The sequence below is a fragment of the Cupressus sempervirens genome, chromosome 8 (assembly GCF_028749045.1).
Source record: "Cupressus sempervirens isolate cs-2001-9-10 chromosome 8, ASM2874904v1, whole genome shotgun sequence".
NCBI lineage: Eukaryota > Viridiplantae > Streptophyta > Pinopsida > Cupressales > Cupressaceae > Cupressus > Cupressus sempervirens.
Window position 1 is genome coordinate 361,763,945 of NC_143125.1, and position 15,645 is coordinate 361,779,589.

The 15,645-nt window shown below is 33.0% G+C and overlaps 1 protein-coding gene across 1 annotated transcript in view; it reads right to left on the reverse strand.

Annotated features, from left to right (window-relative positions):
- Nucleotides 1–12,062, reverse strand: part of ATSTE24 (Peptidase family M48 family protein) — a 50,546-nt gene extending 38,484 nt beyond the window's left edge. Inside the window, exons 1-4 of the mRNA XM_089797717.1 lie at nt 11,759–12,062; nt 5,621–5,768; nt 5,226–5,310; nt 4,889–4,984 (exon numbers count right to left, since the gene is read on the reverse strand). Coding sequence (XP_089653843.1) covers nt 4,889–4,984; nt 5,226–5,310; nt 5,621–5,768; nt 11,759–11,789 — 360 coding nt within the window. The 5' untranslated portion in view covers nt 11,790–12,062. The remainder of the gene's footprint in view (nt 1–4,888; nt 4,985–5,225; nt 5,311–5,620; nt 5,769–11,758) is intronic.
- Between the last annotated feature and the right edge of the window lie 3,583 nt (nt 12,063–15,645).

Genomic DNA, 15,645 nt, shown 5'->3' on the forward strand with positions numbered 1-15,645 from the left:
AAATGCATAACACCAATCAGATTATGTTCAAGAATGTCTTGTAGCTATATAAATGACTCCAAGTCAAATCGAAAAAGAAAAAATATTAATTCCTATATAGATTTCAGTTCTCGTCAACTTCTGGATGAGAATGGAACTGAAGCATTTCCCTCAGAATAATCTGAACTAGATTCATTCTCTAAACACTATACACAGACAGCTACATGAAAAAAGAAAATTGTAGTAGATAAATTTATGTTTCATTGACCATATAATACCTGTATATTTATGTACTGAATAAAAAGTATCATCAAACTGAAAATACTTGTCAAAGTTCTATTTAAGAAATTCTGACAACTGTCCCTAGAAAGTAAAAAGGTATCCAAATTGTCTGATCATATTTCCCTGCAAATTGGTGTCAAGCTTACAAAACTAAAATTATGGCATTCTGAGAGCAATCAAGAGGCGTCAATCCTTAGACAAGATTCAATGTAAATACTGAATACCATCATTTGCAAATTATTGTAGTTTCATCATTTTCAATTGCAATTAGAAGTTACTATCCATTCTTTTCCATATAAAAGATAGTTGATGTATCTTTAACCAATGGTATTTTCAATTAACAATCAAGGCACAGATTACATGTTTTAAGTCCTGCGCTTACATGCTAACCAAAAAAGCAAAGTTGATAAGTATTATAACCTTAATCATGTGAATCTTATTCTATTAATCTTGCTCCGAACATGGAAAAGGAAGAACAAAGAAGTTGCTAGGCAGAAATGTTACAGAAATGTTAAGTTGATATATAACATAACAACTATGTGAGCCCTCTTTGATTACTGCAAAAATAAAACAAAATGGTAGTAGATAAGTGTATATTTCATTGACCATATAATACCTGTATATATTGCCATCGAACTGAAAATACTTGTCAAAGTTCTATTTGAGAAATTCTGACAATTATCCCTAGAAAGTAATAAGGTATCCAAATTGTTTGATCATATTCCCCTGCAATAAGTTAATTCTGAAAAAAACAAAATGGTAGTAGATAAGTGTATATTTCATTGACCATATAATACCTGTATATATTGCCATCGAACTGAAAATACTTGTCAAAGTTCTATTTGAGAAATTCTGACAATTATCCCTAGAAAGTAATAAGGTATCCAAATTGTTTGATCATATTCCCCTGCAAATTGGTGTCATGCTTCCAAAACTACAATTATGGCATTCTCTGAGTAATCAAGGGTCATCAATCTTAGACAAGATCCAATGTAAATACTGAATACCAACATTTGCAAATTATTGTAGTTTCATCATTTTTTCAATTGCACTTAGAAGGTACTATCCATTCTTTTCAATATAACAGATAGCCAATATATCTTTAACCATTGGTGTTGTCGTTTAACAATCAAGACACAGATTACATGTTTTAAGTCCTGCACTTGCATTCTAACCAGAAATGCAAAGTTGATAAGTATTATAACCTCAGTCATGTGAATCTTATTCTATTAATCTTTCTCCGAACATATAAAAGAAAGAACAAAGAATTTGCTAGCCAGAAATGTTAAGTTGACATATAGTATAACAACTATGTGAGCCCTCTTTGATTACTGCTGGAATATACAATTCTGATCCATCAAGTACAATCAAATGTAAGAAACAGAGAACTTAAACTTATACAATTCAATTTGACATTTCATTTGTACTAGCAGCAAAAATCATTTGACGAGGCCAGACCAAAGTAAAGTTTTAGGGCATTTTCCATAGCAAAGAAATATAGAAAGCAAATAAAATAGAGTTTAACCCATGAAATCTAGAAAATAGAGTTTTGTCATTTACATTCATATTGCTGATTACATAATCAAAATTTCAGTTAACCTTCTAAGAGGGCAGCCACCAAATAGTTGTCTGAGATTAAAGATTAGCTAAGTCCATGAAGTAACTGAGATCAACATCTATCAGACTTTTTAAGAGGGCAATCACCAAAGAGTTGCCGAAGTCTTAGATCAAATATTACATGTCTATGAAGTAACTGAGATCATCATCTATCAGAATTTTTAAGAGAGCAGTCACCAAATAGCTGTCTGAGATCAAATATTAGCCAAGTCTACGAAGTAGTTGAGATCAAAATTTATCAGACAGTGATCTAGCTACTGTTAAGAATTTCATAAAAGTTGAACCCATTTATCTTATCTTAGAAGTTGATGGTTCCTTCTTTATGTTTGTAACTTTGTAGTTCTCAACTATGAATGCAACTGTTTTTCATATAGCTGTTGCCGTCTATGTTTCACGATGATGGTCAATTGTTATTCATGAAGAGTCATCTTTTGGTGCAACTTCTTGTCAATGATGTTTTGCATTTGACGATTGACAACATCATAATTGTTGGTTTTTCAGCAGTAAGACAGCTCGGTATTTCTGTTTTATGTGTTTGCGGTGATAAGAAGTGATAAGAGAATTGTATTCTCTCTTTCTGCAGATGAGTTATAGAGTGATGCTGATGATTAAAACTTCTATGTTGTGAAGGCTTGAATAATTATTGCACTCAGTATTTTCTGAAATGTTCTGCTGAACCGTTCTTTCATGTTTTGCTACTTGCGGAGGTTATGCTGAATGTTTCTATTTTCTTTGTGACCTATGATGGTGTTGATAGGGTCACTATGATGTTTTGGCTCCAATTTCATCTTTCTTCATCTCTCCCATACTTATGCCTGTTGTGTTTATGGTTATGATGAGGCTTTTTATTGTTGCCAGCACATATATGTCACTGTGTTTACAATACAGTTGTATACACGTCATTTTGATGGTTCTCATATTTGTGGCATCAAATGGTTTGGAGATGAAGCGGCTCATCACATAACCGTCACCATCCATGTTGAAGTGCAAGTGTCATTGAGCATTATGCTCTATTGGGATTACCGTGCTTGCTGGCAACTGTGTTATTGAAAGCACTTTTTATTATCATCAGGATTTATTGTATCTTGCAAAAGGTTCAATTAAGATTATGACTCTGTGGCTCTTTATGTTTGATGGAAATATCCGGCACATGGGGGGGAATCAACGTTTGAATTCCCAGCTATACAAATAGAACTAGTCCTTCCACACCCTACTATTCTAAGGAGTAATCGTAGATAACGCCATGGGTGGGTATTCAAATGGAGGGGAGCATCTCGCTATCATGGAAACACCTGCTGTTGCTACTTTGAGAATTCATCATGGGCTTGCTTCGCTTGGGTGGGTGGGCGAAAACTGGCTAGCCCATGCCTACTTTAGTGCTTCAGTTGGACTATCTACTACTACCACCTATTTAACACCCTCTGCATAGATACTGCCTCATTTACCCAGCCCTGTGGGCGTTCGAAACGCTTGTGGAATCTTAATAGAGGAGGTAGGCACCATGAAAATATCCTCAGGTCTCTCGGCTGGTCAGGCAGGCCAAAAGATGTATTTGAGAAGGAGTACTATGATAAAAACAAGTGAAAAGAAGAGTTTGGGCATCCATCAGAGATAGGGGTAGCCGGAAAAGAACCTCCCTCATGAGCGGATCCAATTCCAGTTGATCGAGTTCCCTCCAGTGGATGTAACTCTGTCGAATCTTTATTGTGCATCATGTGGTGTTTTTTGATCTACCTTCATGGTGTCTAGCATTGGCAGAGTTTTATAGGTGGTGATTATTCGAGTGTAAGGTGGTATTAATTTATCCTATCTAGAACAGTAATCATGGTGTTTGCTACAGACATTACCGTATCTGCTAATTGACGTATTTGCTTCAGACATTGGATTAATGATCGGGTGTATGATAGTTGTGTGTTGCTAGTATAGTGATAGTCTTGGCTGATGGTTTCAGCAATACACATCTTTCTTTGTGTAAGAATTGTGTGGGCGGGTTATTCTGGTTTCAGTTGTTGGTTTTCTTTTATGGTTCTCGCATGGAAAGATATAAGTATACTATATTGACTTCTTGTTATATCACTGAGAATAGTGTATGCTTTTAACGCTGATCTCTATTATAGTTGATTTTATGAGTTATTCATATCTTTCTTGGTTGCAAGGTGCAACAAGAAGCAATGAGATAAAAATGTTGCCTTGATGATACATATTTAAAGGGAGGTGTTCAGCTTCAAAGGGAAGTTACACCAGCTATCTCATTGTGGTGATCAAAGTTGTCCCTACTAAGGAGTCTCTGTTGAAAAAGATTCTGTCATTCCTATACATTTTGTTAATGAGTTCTTCTCTATGAGCAGTTTGAGGTGCAATCCCTTGGAAATGCATTCTTCTATGGGAGAAATCTGAGGTGAAAGCCCTCGTTCCACCCTCTGTGAGTAGGCATGGTGGAAATGCATTTTTCTCTAGGAGAAGTCTGAGGTGAAAGCCCTCGTTCCACCCTCTGCAAGCAGGTATGGTGGACCACCCTCTGTGAGTAGGCATGGTGGAATGCATTCTTCTTTCGGTGAAGTTTGAGGTGAAGGCCCTGTTTGTTATGTCATTCCTCTTCATAATTCCAATTGACGTCATTCTTCTTCAGCTCTACTTTATAAGGAAAACATGATGCCAATTGGAATTATAAATAAGAATGACATAACAAACAGGTGAAAACTCAAATATTATTATTGCATATTTTATAGCTTAAAAAAAATTCCTCCACAAAAATCACTACATACATAAATTCTAGCAATGTCGACAAAATATCTTCTCAAGTGATAATTGCATATCTGCAAATTATTATTATGTAAAATTATAAATTTTGTGGCAAATGTTATGATTATCCAAAAGGAAAATCAATGCTGCAAAAGTCCAGATAAACAAAGAAGAAATATTAACGTGAGATAGAATCAAAGAATGCTACTCTCAACACCAACCCCTAGATAAGACAATGAGTGCAAAATTCAGAGGTTTCAGATGACACCTGAGACCACAGAGTAATAGCTGCCAAAAATCCCAATGTATGAATGATTTCACTCTGCGGATCCAACCCTAACTTTAAAACTACAACTTCTGATTCCTGCAATCAAAGATAAGTATGGTGAGGCTTAAAAACAAGTTCAATGTCAACAACTGAAAGCACATAATTAAAGATATGTATGCATACCATGTACACAACTGAAAGCTTGTTTTTGGCAATAGAAGATACATATACATATACATATAGCTCAAATTCTATAAGAAACCAATAAGTAAATATCTGTAATTCCTTAAACGTAACAAATTGAGATATGTATATTTGTCAAAAGTAAAACAAATACCTGCCAAAGCCATGGTAGTACTCTAAAAAGCAAAATTAAAGAGTCCACAATGATTGTTACTGCAGCATGGACAAAGTGAAAGCGACTGCAGCAGGAAGCAATCAGAACATATAGTCAAATACTGGTCAGACTATGGATACTGGCAATGATAGTAATAGTATATTGCAAGAGTAGCTCTTAAGGAAAATATCACTGAAGTACAATTGTGTGTACAAATATGTAAGATCTATCCATTGAAATATAGAATGTGGCAGAAGCATGATTTCCCACATGTAACTTACAAGCCTCATTTAAAGCACAGAAACATTTTCAAAAACAAATAATCACCTATATTTTAACAAAAGGATAGGAAGAAATCAGGGGCTTGAGAAACGTGAAAAAGGGATGAAAAAAACCTCTTGTCAATGCTATAGGCCCTAGACTTTTCAAACTTCTCTTTGCTCACAACTCCTTCTAAAGGCCTAGGCAGATGAGGAAGCTTAAGAGCTGCATGTTGCCGCAAATCAAGGTACGTCTCAACAAAGTACATGAAGACCATGAAACCTGCCACAAGTTGTCTGCTATAAGTATGCAAGAAAAAGACAAAAAAAGTCTCGTATCATATTAATATAGATTTTATATTGTAATTTCAACACTCTGTACACAAATATCTATTTAACTTATACACTTCATTGACAAAGGACATATGGTTGGGCATACCACCACTTCCTATAAAGCACAGAAGATAATTGAACTGGTACAACACAATCAAGTAAACTTGTTAATGCTTTACCAGCCCTAATCTAAATGCCTCCTAGCATAACAATTACAATGAAGTGGTTTGCTCCAAACTATATGTGATAACTGATAACTAAGTTCCCCTAGCATGCAAATTTCAATATCAATCTTTGCCAAATAACTCAATAGAAAACTGTCAGCACCAATACAAACAAAAAGTCTACAATCCATCTTGCCAATATTTTACAATGCTGTAGGATGAATTAATGATGGATTAAATTCCTGCATCCTGGTCAAAGTTTAACATTGTTTTGGATGCTCTACTGCAGCTTTGACAAACCGCATTAGGCATCCTGCACTTTATATCTGTATTCCACTAACAATAGTAACAAGATAAACATTAATTGCTCACAGGTTTTGACAAAGATACTTCGCTAAAACATGCAAATTTCCAATGTACAGGTTATGCCATGTTTTTCATGTTTTTTGTTATTAATAATTATTTTGAATAAACTTGATGATTTCTAACCAGTGTATCCTAGGGATGTGCCCTGTATCGTCTAAGCCTCATTTTGGACACCCTTGAGTTTCAAGGGGAGACAGGTTTCCTTCAAGACCTCATTGAGTTTCAAGTACTTGAAGACAGGTTTCCTCAGGGCTCATAATGACAGCCATATTTCATATGTGATTTAGAACTTGTATTTGTCACATTATCTGTATGATTGCATATAGCTTGGTAGTAATGGTCTCCAACAACCCTAAACAAGTAGAAATCAATGGTAAGATGATAATAAAAGCTTATGCAGTAATTCTCTTGAAAATGAAAAAAAGAAGCAAAGGCCTTGAAGGCCAAAAGCAGTCCCTCCAGCCAACCTCTTGATCCTCGATGTGGAATGTGGCTCAATAATTATATCTCATATAAAGGCCAAACTCTGCACTGAAAGCTGATCCCAATCCTCAAAGAGGATGGGGATTTTGCTTAAAAAATCCAAACAGTCAGCCTTGCTCAATGTTACAGGAGAACGAATGTGCCAGCTGATTTGTTGGCTAATGCAGGGACGCCCCTAAATTAATCATTTTCTCTCATCTCAAAGTCAGAATCCTATTATTTGTCTTGAGTCACTTGGTGACCACAGATATAGTCAGTCTGCAAGCTACATCTCCACCTTGCTAGGAGGTAAAAAGGAGATTTAAAAAAAGGAAATAACATAAGAATAAAAAAAAAGCAAAACAGAATTCCACTATACCAAAGACTGATTATGCAAAGCAAGTGCCTACGTCATGATAGGATGGCCCCATGAGATCATTGAAGGTCTCTCACAACATAGGAGGAAGGCATATAGCAATGGTCACTGCCTCCACCCTATTTTCATGTGCATAAGGTAAATCCTAGGTCATTATTCTCAATCTAACTTGATATATTTTTCCTAATTTCCATTTATTAGTATTAGGTAATTAATTGCAATTTGATTCTTTGAGCTTGACAGTAGCAACCCTTCATGTGTTACCACTTATGGCTGTGCAAATAAATGAGGTTTGGAGCTTGTGAAATTGACCCTAGGAGAAAAGAATTTCTGAGAGAATGTCAATTGCTAGCTACCAGATACTCTCCTTCGAGGAAAATTACTACCTAAGTTAGTGAAGTCTTCACTAGACTAGAAAGTCCTTAGCCAATTTATCCAAGTTAATTCAGATCCACAACTTCTTGGAGCTCCTCAAGTGGAAGTATCGTTCGGTAATAGTGCTTCAGTGAATATAGTGGATTGCCTACGGAAGGAACTCCAACCCTCAATGATCATGTGTTGAGTTAGTTGGAGCATCAATCAAAGCCTTGCACACCCATTTGCCTACCTTACTCCAATATAATACTAGTGGGAGGTGTTGCAAATAGAAAGAGCATTCTCCAATTAAACAGCTCACATTTTTCACCAACTCACTGTAGAAGATAGCCCTCCGAGGCTTCCAAATGTGACTGGATCAAAATTATCCTTACACAACCTTATGACATGAGAAAAGACAATATGAATATCAAAATTATTTTACACACATTGGCAGAATTGAAATACATGGTCCTATTGGAAGGGCTAATGAAGGTCATTTTTTTAGCTCGGATTGCAGTGATATTGAGGAAGAAAATAAAATGCAGATGGAACTTTGGACAAAACTCAACAATAAACATATTTCAACTGTTCAAGTTTGTACTCCTAGATATGTGCCTGGAATCGGGGTCGGCATGGTGGTAGATGTGGATAAGACAGTGTAGCTGTAATTAAGAATGTAGATTGTCTGGTCATGCTTACTGCCCTTGACTTAAACTTAAGTTGGGATCCAATTGCAAATGTTGGTGCTAGGGCTTGCTTGCCTCCAAGACAACTTTTTATTCTTGATCCCTCCTAGTCTACAGGTACTCAGTATTTTATTTTTTATTTTGATAGTATGTCATTTGCTTTGTATGCACCACTTGGAGTTGGAGCATATATGTCTAGGATTCTAACCGATCAGGACACATTTTGTTTTACAGAAAAGGCTTCCCAATAAAAACCCACATATACCTGTCAAAAAATCGGGTATTCTATATTTTTGTATTATATGTTTCCATGTAATTTTGAATTCAACTAACAATTCACTTAGTTAGAATGTTTAATAGTGTTGAATGTTGCAAATGAAGAACTACTGAACTTGTTTATTTTTGTTGTATTATTTATATTTTATGTATAAATAAACATACATATACAAATATAATTTAACTTCGTGTGTTACATATCCTATTCTCCTTGAAATCCAAGTAAAACACTTGCCATGACAAAGACTGGTCCATCCCATACTAGAAACTCTACCGAACATGGCTTCAAGCATACTATGCATTTAAAGACGAGGAGGTCAATAAAGAATGACGATTAGTATCTGATGGCTTAATCCTGATTACGTAAATGACCTTTTACTTGAAACTTCAAAAAAAATGCAACTAGAGAATCAACATTTAACAATTAACCCTCGTCTTCAAAAACAGAACAATTATATGTTTGCATTCAAATTTGAATTCACTAGCAATTCACTTAATTAGAATAATTAATAGTGTTGAATGTTGCAAATGAAGAGCTACTGAACTTGTATGCTTTTGTTGTATTATTTATTTTTTATGTATACATGAATATACATGTATAAATATCATTTAACATCGTGTTACATATCCTATTTTACACAAAATCCAAGCAAAAACCGATTCCTCACATACTAAAAACTCTATGGAACATGGCTTCAAGCATACTATGCAATTAGAGACAAGCAGGTCGTAAAGAATGTAGTTTAGCATCTGATGGCTGAATACTGATTAAGTAAATGACCTTTACTTGAGACTTTAAAAAATGCAATTAGATAATCAGCATTTAACAATTAGGCATCTTCTCAAAAACCTAACAAGATGGTTCCATGGAATGGAAATTACTAGAAAATTCTAACTTAATAGTCCTATTGGTAGAAAGTTTAAATAATTTACAGTAAAGAGGTACCATGCAAGATAACATTTTCAGCTTTATGCATCTGTTTTCTAGCAAATCACATCCAAAACTACAAGTTGCTGTAATTTTTTACCCAAAAAATACACTACACAGCAAGTGCAATTGGAAAAGAAACTCCCTATTAATTCACTGGATGGAGAAAAATTCAACTACCCCTTCCAAAAGGCTTCTTAGAGTCACCGATTAAATTATGGCCACTCCAAAATTTAAGCTCCAGATTCCATTTATTCATGTGATCCTATTCTAACAGCAAATGCAATTGGAAAATAAACTCCCTCAAAACTCAGTGGGTGGAGAAAGCTAGAGTCATCAACTAATATATGGCCACTCCAAATTTTAAGCTCAAGATTATAATTATTCCCGTAATCCTATTTTACATATTTCATAGGAAAGAAGCAGCAATAAAAGGGTAAAAGTCTCCCACTCCATTGAACCATTTCGTAAACAATCCATTTAAACAACTATTAAATCTTAAAACAACAAAATCATCTCTTAGACATCTCCAAGATTACACGTTGCAGATAAACGCCAATCCATCACTATCATGACCATCAACAATGAAATCTACTGGACGTCAATCCATCACTATCATCATATCAATCTAAAAAACTATTTGCACTTAGAAAATGGGCAGATATGATTTCCAAAGACTATTTCCAAACTGGCCTATTCTTTAAAATGTAGTGATTTCATATAATATTTTCAAATACTTAGAACAAGTCCAAATATTCTAAGCATTAAGCTCAAGTATCAAAAGAGGAGCAAATTAAATTATTCTGACTTGAAAACCCTCTTTTTCAGAGGAATGCTTTCTGAACCCATCTTTTTTAGCAGAAATGAGATATGTTATAAATTATAAAATTGGAACATTTAATCCAATCTCCACTGAAACTTTGCCACTTTTGCACCCTAACTTATTCCTAATTAAAGCCCTGTTAAAAAATGTTTTCTCTACTTTTTATTTTCTAACAAACAATATTCATTCATCTCTTCATGATATCAAAGCAGACTATCAGAGAATATCAGAAAAATTGAAGAGGGCCAGTAATAATAGTAGTAACTCAGCGGTCTCAATGCAATAATATGTCATCCTTTGGTTCTAGTATCAAGAATGGCGCAGTGGGATTTTCACTTGATGTTCACACTGATGTTTTGTCTTAAAAGTGCCTCTGTATTAGTTAGTTTAGTTGTTTTTTCAACAATTCAATGCACTTGATTGAAATGAGGAAGCAAGCTTAAATAGTACATTTATTTTCATATCAGTTTGTTAAAGAATTTGCCTTGATTTATTATTATAATGGTGAACATGCACTTTTACAATCGACTTTACAGCACTTGCATGGACATCCTAAGTACTAGTCCTCAAACTAACACTTTGTACCCAAGGCATAACTGTGAATTCCAAATTTCATGCTACAAGACAGGTCGGTTTTCCCCAACACAATACTTGGGATTATATTATGATTCAGGTAACAACTCACAAGGAATAGAACTCACCACCTTTAACAAAATATCAACACCAGGGATCTCTGCCCATGTCCAGGAACAAATAAATTTGGCTCAAAAAATGAGATCAACTACATTCTTTATAAGTTAGCTAATTTAGAACAAAAGTCTGGTCAAATTTTCAATATTTTGTAAAAATTAAAATAAAAAGTACTAGCCTTAACCTTGAAAAATTAGCTCACTTGAAAAATAGAAACCTGGCATAACTGTGAATTCCAAATTTCATGCTACAAGACAAGTAGGTTTTCGCCAACACAATAATTTGTATTATATTAACATTCAGGTAAAAACTCACAAGGAATAGAACTCACCGCCTTTCACAAACTAACATCACAAGGGACCTATGCCCAGGTCCAGGAACGAATAAATTTGGCTAAAGAATATGAGGTCAACTACATTCTTTATAAGTGAGCTAATTTACAACAAAAGTCTGGTCAAATTTTCAATCCTTATGAAAATTAAACTGAAAAATAGTAACCCTAAAATACATTTAACCTGATTTCCCCTCCAACAGATATGTTAAAAAGTATACTAAACTTTGCATCCAATAATTCAATCCACCGACACACTAACTTCAAAGATTTCATACAAATTCAAATTTAATCAAAGTATAAACTGCAAGATAAGTACCTGATGAAATAATAATTTGAATATTTCTTTTTTAATGTGAAAAAGGCGGATAATCTATTGCGACAGAGACTAACATCTGAGGAAACTAAAGAGAGGAACGGAAGGGCTAAAATTTCGCAAAACATGAAAAGGAGAAAAATAAAAAGTAAAAGAAAATCTGACCAACAACTGCTTCCAAGAACTGAAAGGCCATGTTTGAAGTTGCTGTTGAGAAGCGTAACCTGCCCGAGAGAGATAAGAGCAAGGTAACGAAATGCAGATGACACTGTCGTGGCGTGCAGAGCAAGATATGATAACGAGGAGTCCTTCGTTCCTATGAACAGATTATATAGTTCCACCTCGTACATTCGGTGGAGATTTTGGCCCGGGGTTTCAAATTTTCTGGTCAAAATTATTCTGGACTTTGTCCCTCCAACATTTGCGGAATGGGAAAAGCACGCACCGCCCTTACCCTTGCATTCTAATTGAAAAACAAAAAGCCATTTGGAAGTATAAAAAAAACATTTGGGATGAAAAATTAGTCACTGGGAAGTGAAAACACAAAAATATTTGGATGTAAATGGTTGTTTGTTTCCAATTTACCATGGTGTAAAATAGTATAGTTCTGGTTTGGTTGTGCAAATAGTTTTGGTTTGGTTGTTACAAGTTTTAGAGTGAAAGTGTTGTGTGGATAGTAGAATAGTTTTGGTTTGGTTATATGGTTATTCAATAAGAGATTTCAAGTTTTAGAGTGTAACTTTTTGTCTTTTGTATCTACCTTGTCTTTGGCTCATAATTAATTTGTGAGGAGTTGTATCTTTGATATGTTTTGACTAATTTATATTTGTTGATTTGAAATTTTAAAAAGGTAGTGTTTATCATTTAGGAGATACATTTGGTTTGATTGTTGGTTATTCAATATAAGAGTAAAATTCTCCGACTGAAACTTCTTCTTGGGCTTCTGTTTCGGCTTTGGCTTTGGCTTACAACTAAACTGTGAAGGTGCTTTAACTATTCTTATTTGTTAATTTTAAATTTTAAAAAGGTGGTGTTTTCTAGAATTATAAATCATTTAAGAAATAATTTTGGTTTGGTTGTTTGGTTATTTAGTAGTCGTAGACTAAACTTTTTTTTACTTCAGTTCACAAGAAAACTATGAAGCTAATATTTTAACTATTTATATTTGTTAATTTAAAAATAACAATATTTTTCTATTGATATAACAATGTTTTCAAATTTATTTGAATATTTGTCTTACATTTTAAGAAAAAATGAACAACAAAATAAAACTCTAGACCAATTATATTTTTAGATTAATTCTATTATTAATTTTAATTATAATTTATTAATGAAAAATTTTATTATTTCCTTTAAAATATAGTTGTATTTTAAAATTATTTTTAAAACATCTATATGCTAATTAGAAAAATATAAATTAACTATTAACATGTGAAATAGAAATTGAAATTGTTATTTTTTCAAACTTAAAAAATTAATATTTTTATTATTTTTATATTAATCCAAAAAACTTAAATTATAATAAAAAAATACCATATACAAATTTAAAAATTTAAGCTGCTTCATATTTTTATTAATATTTTCATATTAAAATAGATTAAATATTCAAAACTAATATTTAATAATATTATGTTACTTATATTAAATAAAAAATAAATATTTAATATTTAATAGTATTATATTAATTATTATTCTTATATTCATTTGTTCAATATTTCTATTAGAATTATTCATTATTTTACTTTAGAATTTTGAAAATATATTAGTATCATATAAAATTATTAAAAAATTAATTAAAGCTTTTTTTATTATGTGAAATATTAATCAAAATTATACTTCAATTTATTTTATTTTTTAAATATTTTTATTAAAATTTATAAAAAAAAATTAAATGAATAACTAGTCTAACTATAATATTGTGGTGGACCAGGCTGTGAATCTGATCGATACTTCTTAGTTGGTTGGTTGTTATTCATTTACTAGACTTTTGTTGTTTTTTCCAGCACTATCCTCTGTGACTCTTTTTGTTGTTTGAGGTCTGTTTCATGCTTGGTCTTGGTAAAACCTACTTTTACTTAATCAAAACTAGTCTAACTAAAATAAATTTAAATAAGTAATTTTATATAATTAATTTTTGTTTTTATTTTTCATAGTGTTGATATATTTATTTAAAGCTACCCTTTTAGGTCTAAAAGTTAACATTAAAATTTATTTTTTACATTTATTTTTAAAAATTAATTTAAGTTAATTTATTAAATAAATAGTATTATATGTGGAGGAATCTAGAATGAGGAAAACTCACAATAATAACCCATTTCATGGTCATCATGATTGTCATAAAAAGATCATAGATTTGGAAAAGACATTCCTTCTACTCTTATTTCATTCCAATGAAAGATAAATAGAATATAAGAGATTAGTGTTCTTTATTTGAGAATAAAGATGAATAATTTGAATGAAATAATAATATTCATTAAAAATAATAGAAATAAGACAATGTAGAAAATAGATCCAAAATATAATTTAAAAAATTAAGTAGGGTAATCCTATGACATGCCAAATGGAAGAAGCCACTTTACACTATATCTTGTAAAGATATCAAACTAATTTCATGCTTACGTAACCTTCTAATGATAACCTATGGTTGATTTTTTATTTTTTTATTTTATTTTTTGATATTAAAGCAACCAAAAATAAGGGGATTGGCCCTTAAAATAAAATAATGGTTAAACCATTCACAATAGATAGCCAACAACTAAATTACCAACACATTCTCAACCCCAACCCTTAATATCAAAAACTCCTTCTTCAAAACTTACACAGCCAAAACAAGTTCTTATCCAACATAGTAATAAAATTACTAGTAACCAAAGCAATGTTCTTCCTAATAATAGAGACATCTACACCTACTTAAAGCATGCCATCTACAACTACTTAAAAAGTTATAATAGTCCAATAAGGCCATTAATGGAGAATTACCTGGAACATCCCAACAAAACTAGAACATAGTAAATAAAACATAAAATAACAAAGTCTTAAATTGTAGCCTTTTCCTCTTCTTTTCTTGTGAGCAAGACCTTAGCCCAATCATCCACCCAAAAGCCATATAGTTTCTTGGAGTCCTTCATGTGAAGAACCTCTTCCTCCTCCTACGTGAGAAGTTGCAGTGTGGTAATCGTTGCATGAGTCATCTTCACCACAAATTGAATAGAGTCTTTAAGCACTCATCCCAAGTAGTAAATTTTCCACGATGAGCGTTTCAATCTCACAATTGGTTTCCTTCACAATACCATTCAACTCCCAGCAACCAACACATTCACCTTTAAGCATCACCATATCATGATCCTACAAAACATTGGGGTTATAAGATACCATAACTTTATCATTTTTCCTGATCTTCGTCAAGGAGGTTTATGTTCTCACAAATGCTTGCACCCTTGCCTAAAGTTTTTACCTAAAGGAAGCCTTGTGAAACATGGAAACAATCTCCAAGTTGTGGGACTTGAACAATGAGATAGAGTCTTCGAAGAAGGTTGGCTACCTTACTATCAAGGTGCACCTAACTACCCTTTGAGACGAAAAGGGAGAAAGAATGCATGAAAGCAAACTACCTAATCTAATATAAAGGGGTGATACACCAAAATAGTTTGTTCAACCTTATATGTACCTGACAATGCACTATTCATCAACATAATCTCAAAATACACTAATTCAACCTTTGCATCAACTCAAAAATCACATGCAAATCAGAAACTAAATGAGATGCTACAAGGAAGGAACTTCACTCTATAACATCCAAGAGCAAAACTAGATATTGTCATGCAGATTGAAGAATGAAAATAGAAACACCAATAGAGGTAAGAAAGTTCTGCACTAATCTTGATGGGAGAATGAGATACAATAGAGAATTACATTATGTCATAGACAAAAGGAAATCATAGTAGCAGAGTGTGGAATACAATGCTAATGAATTAGAGAAAAGACTGACCCTTGGAAGAGTCACAAAACTTGCTTTTATAGTTCAAGCATAATTGAGATAGGTTCTTCCCTAA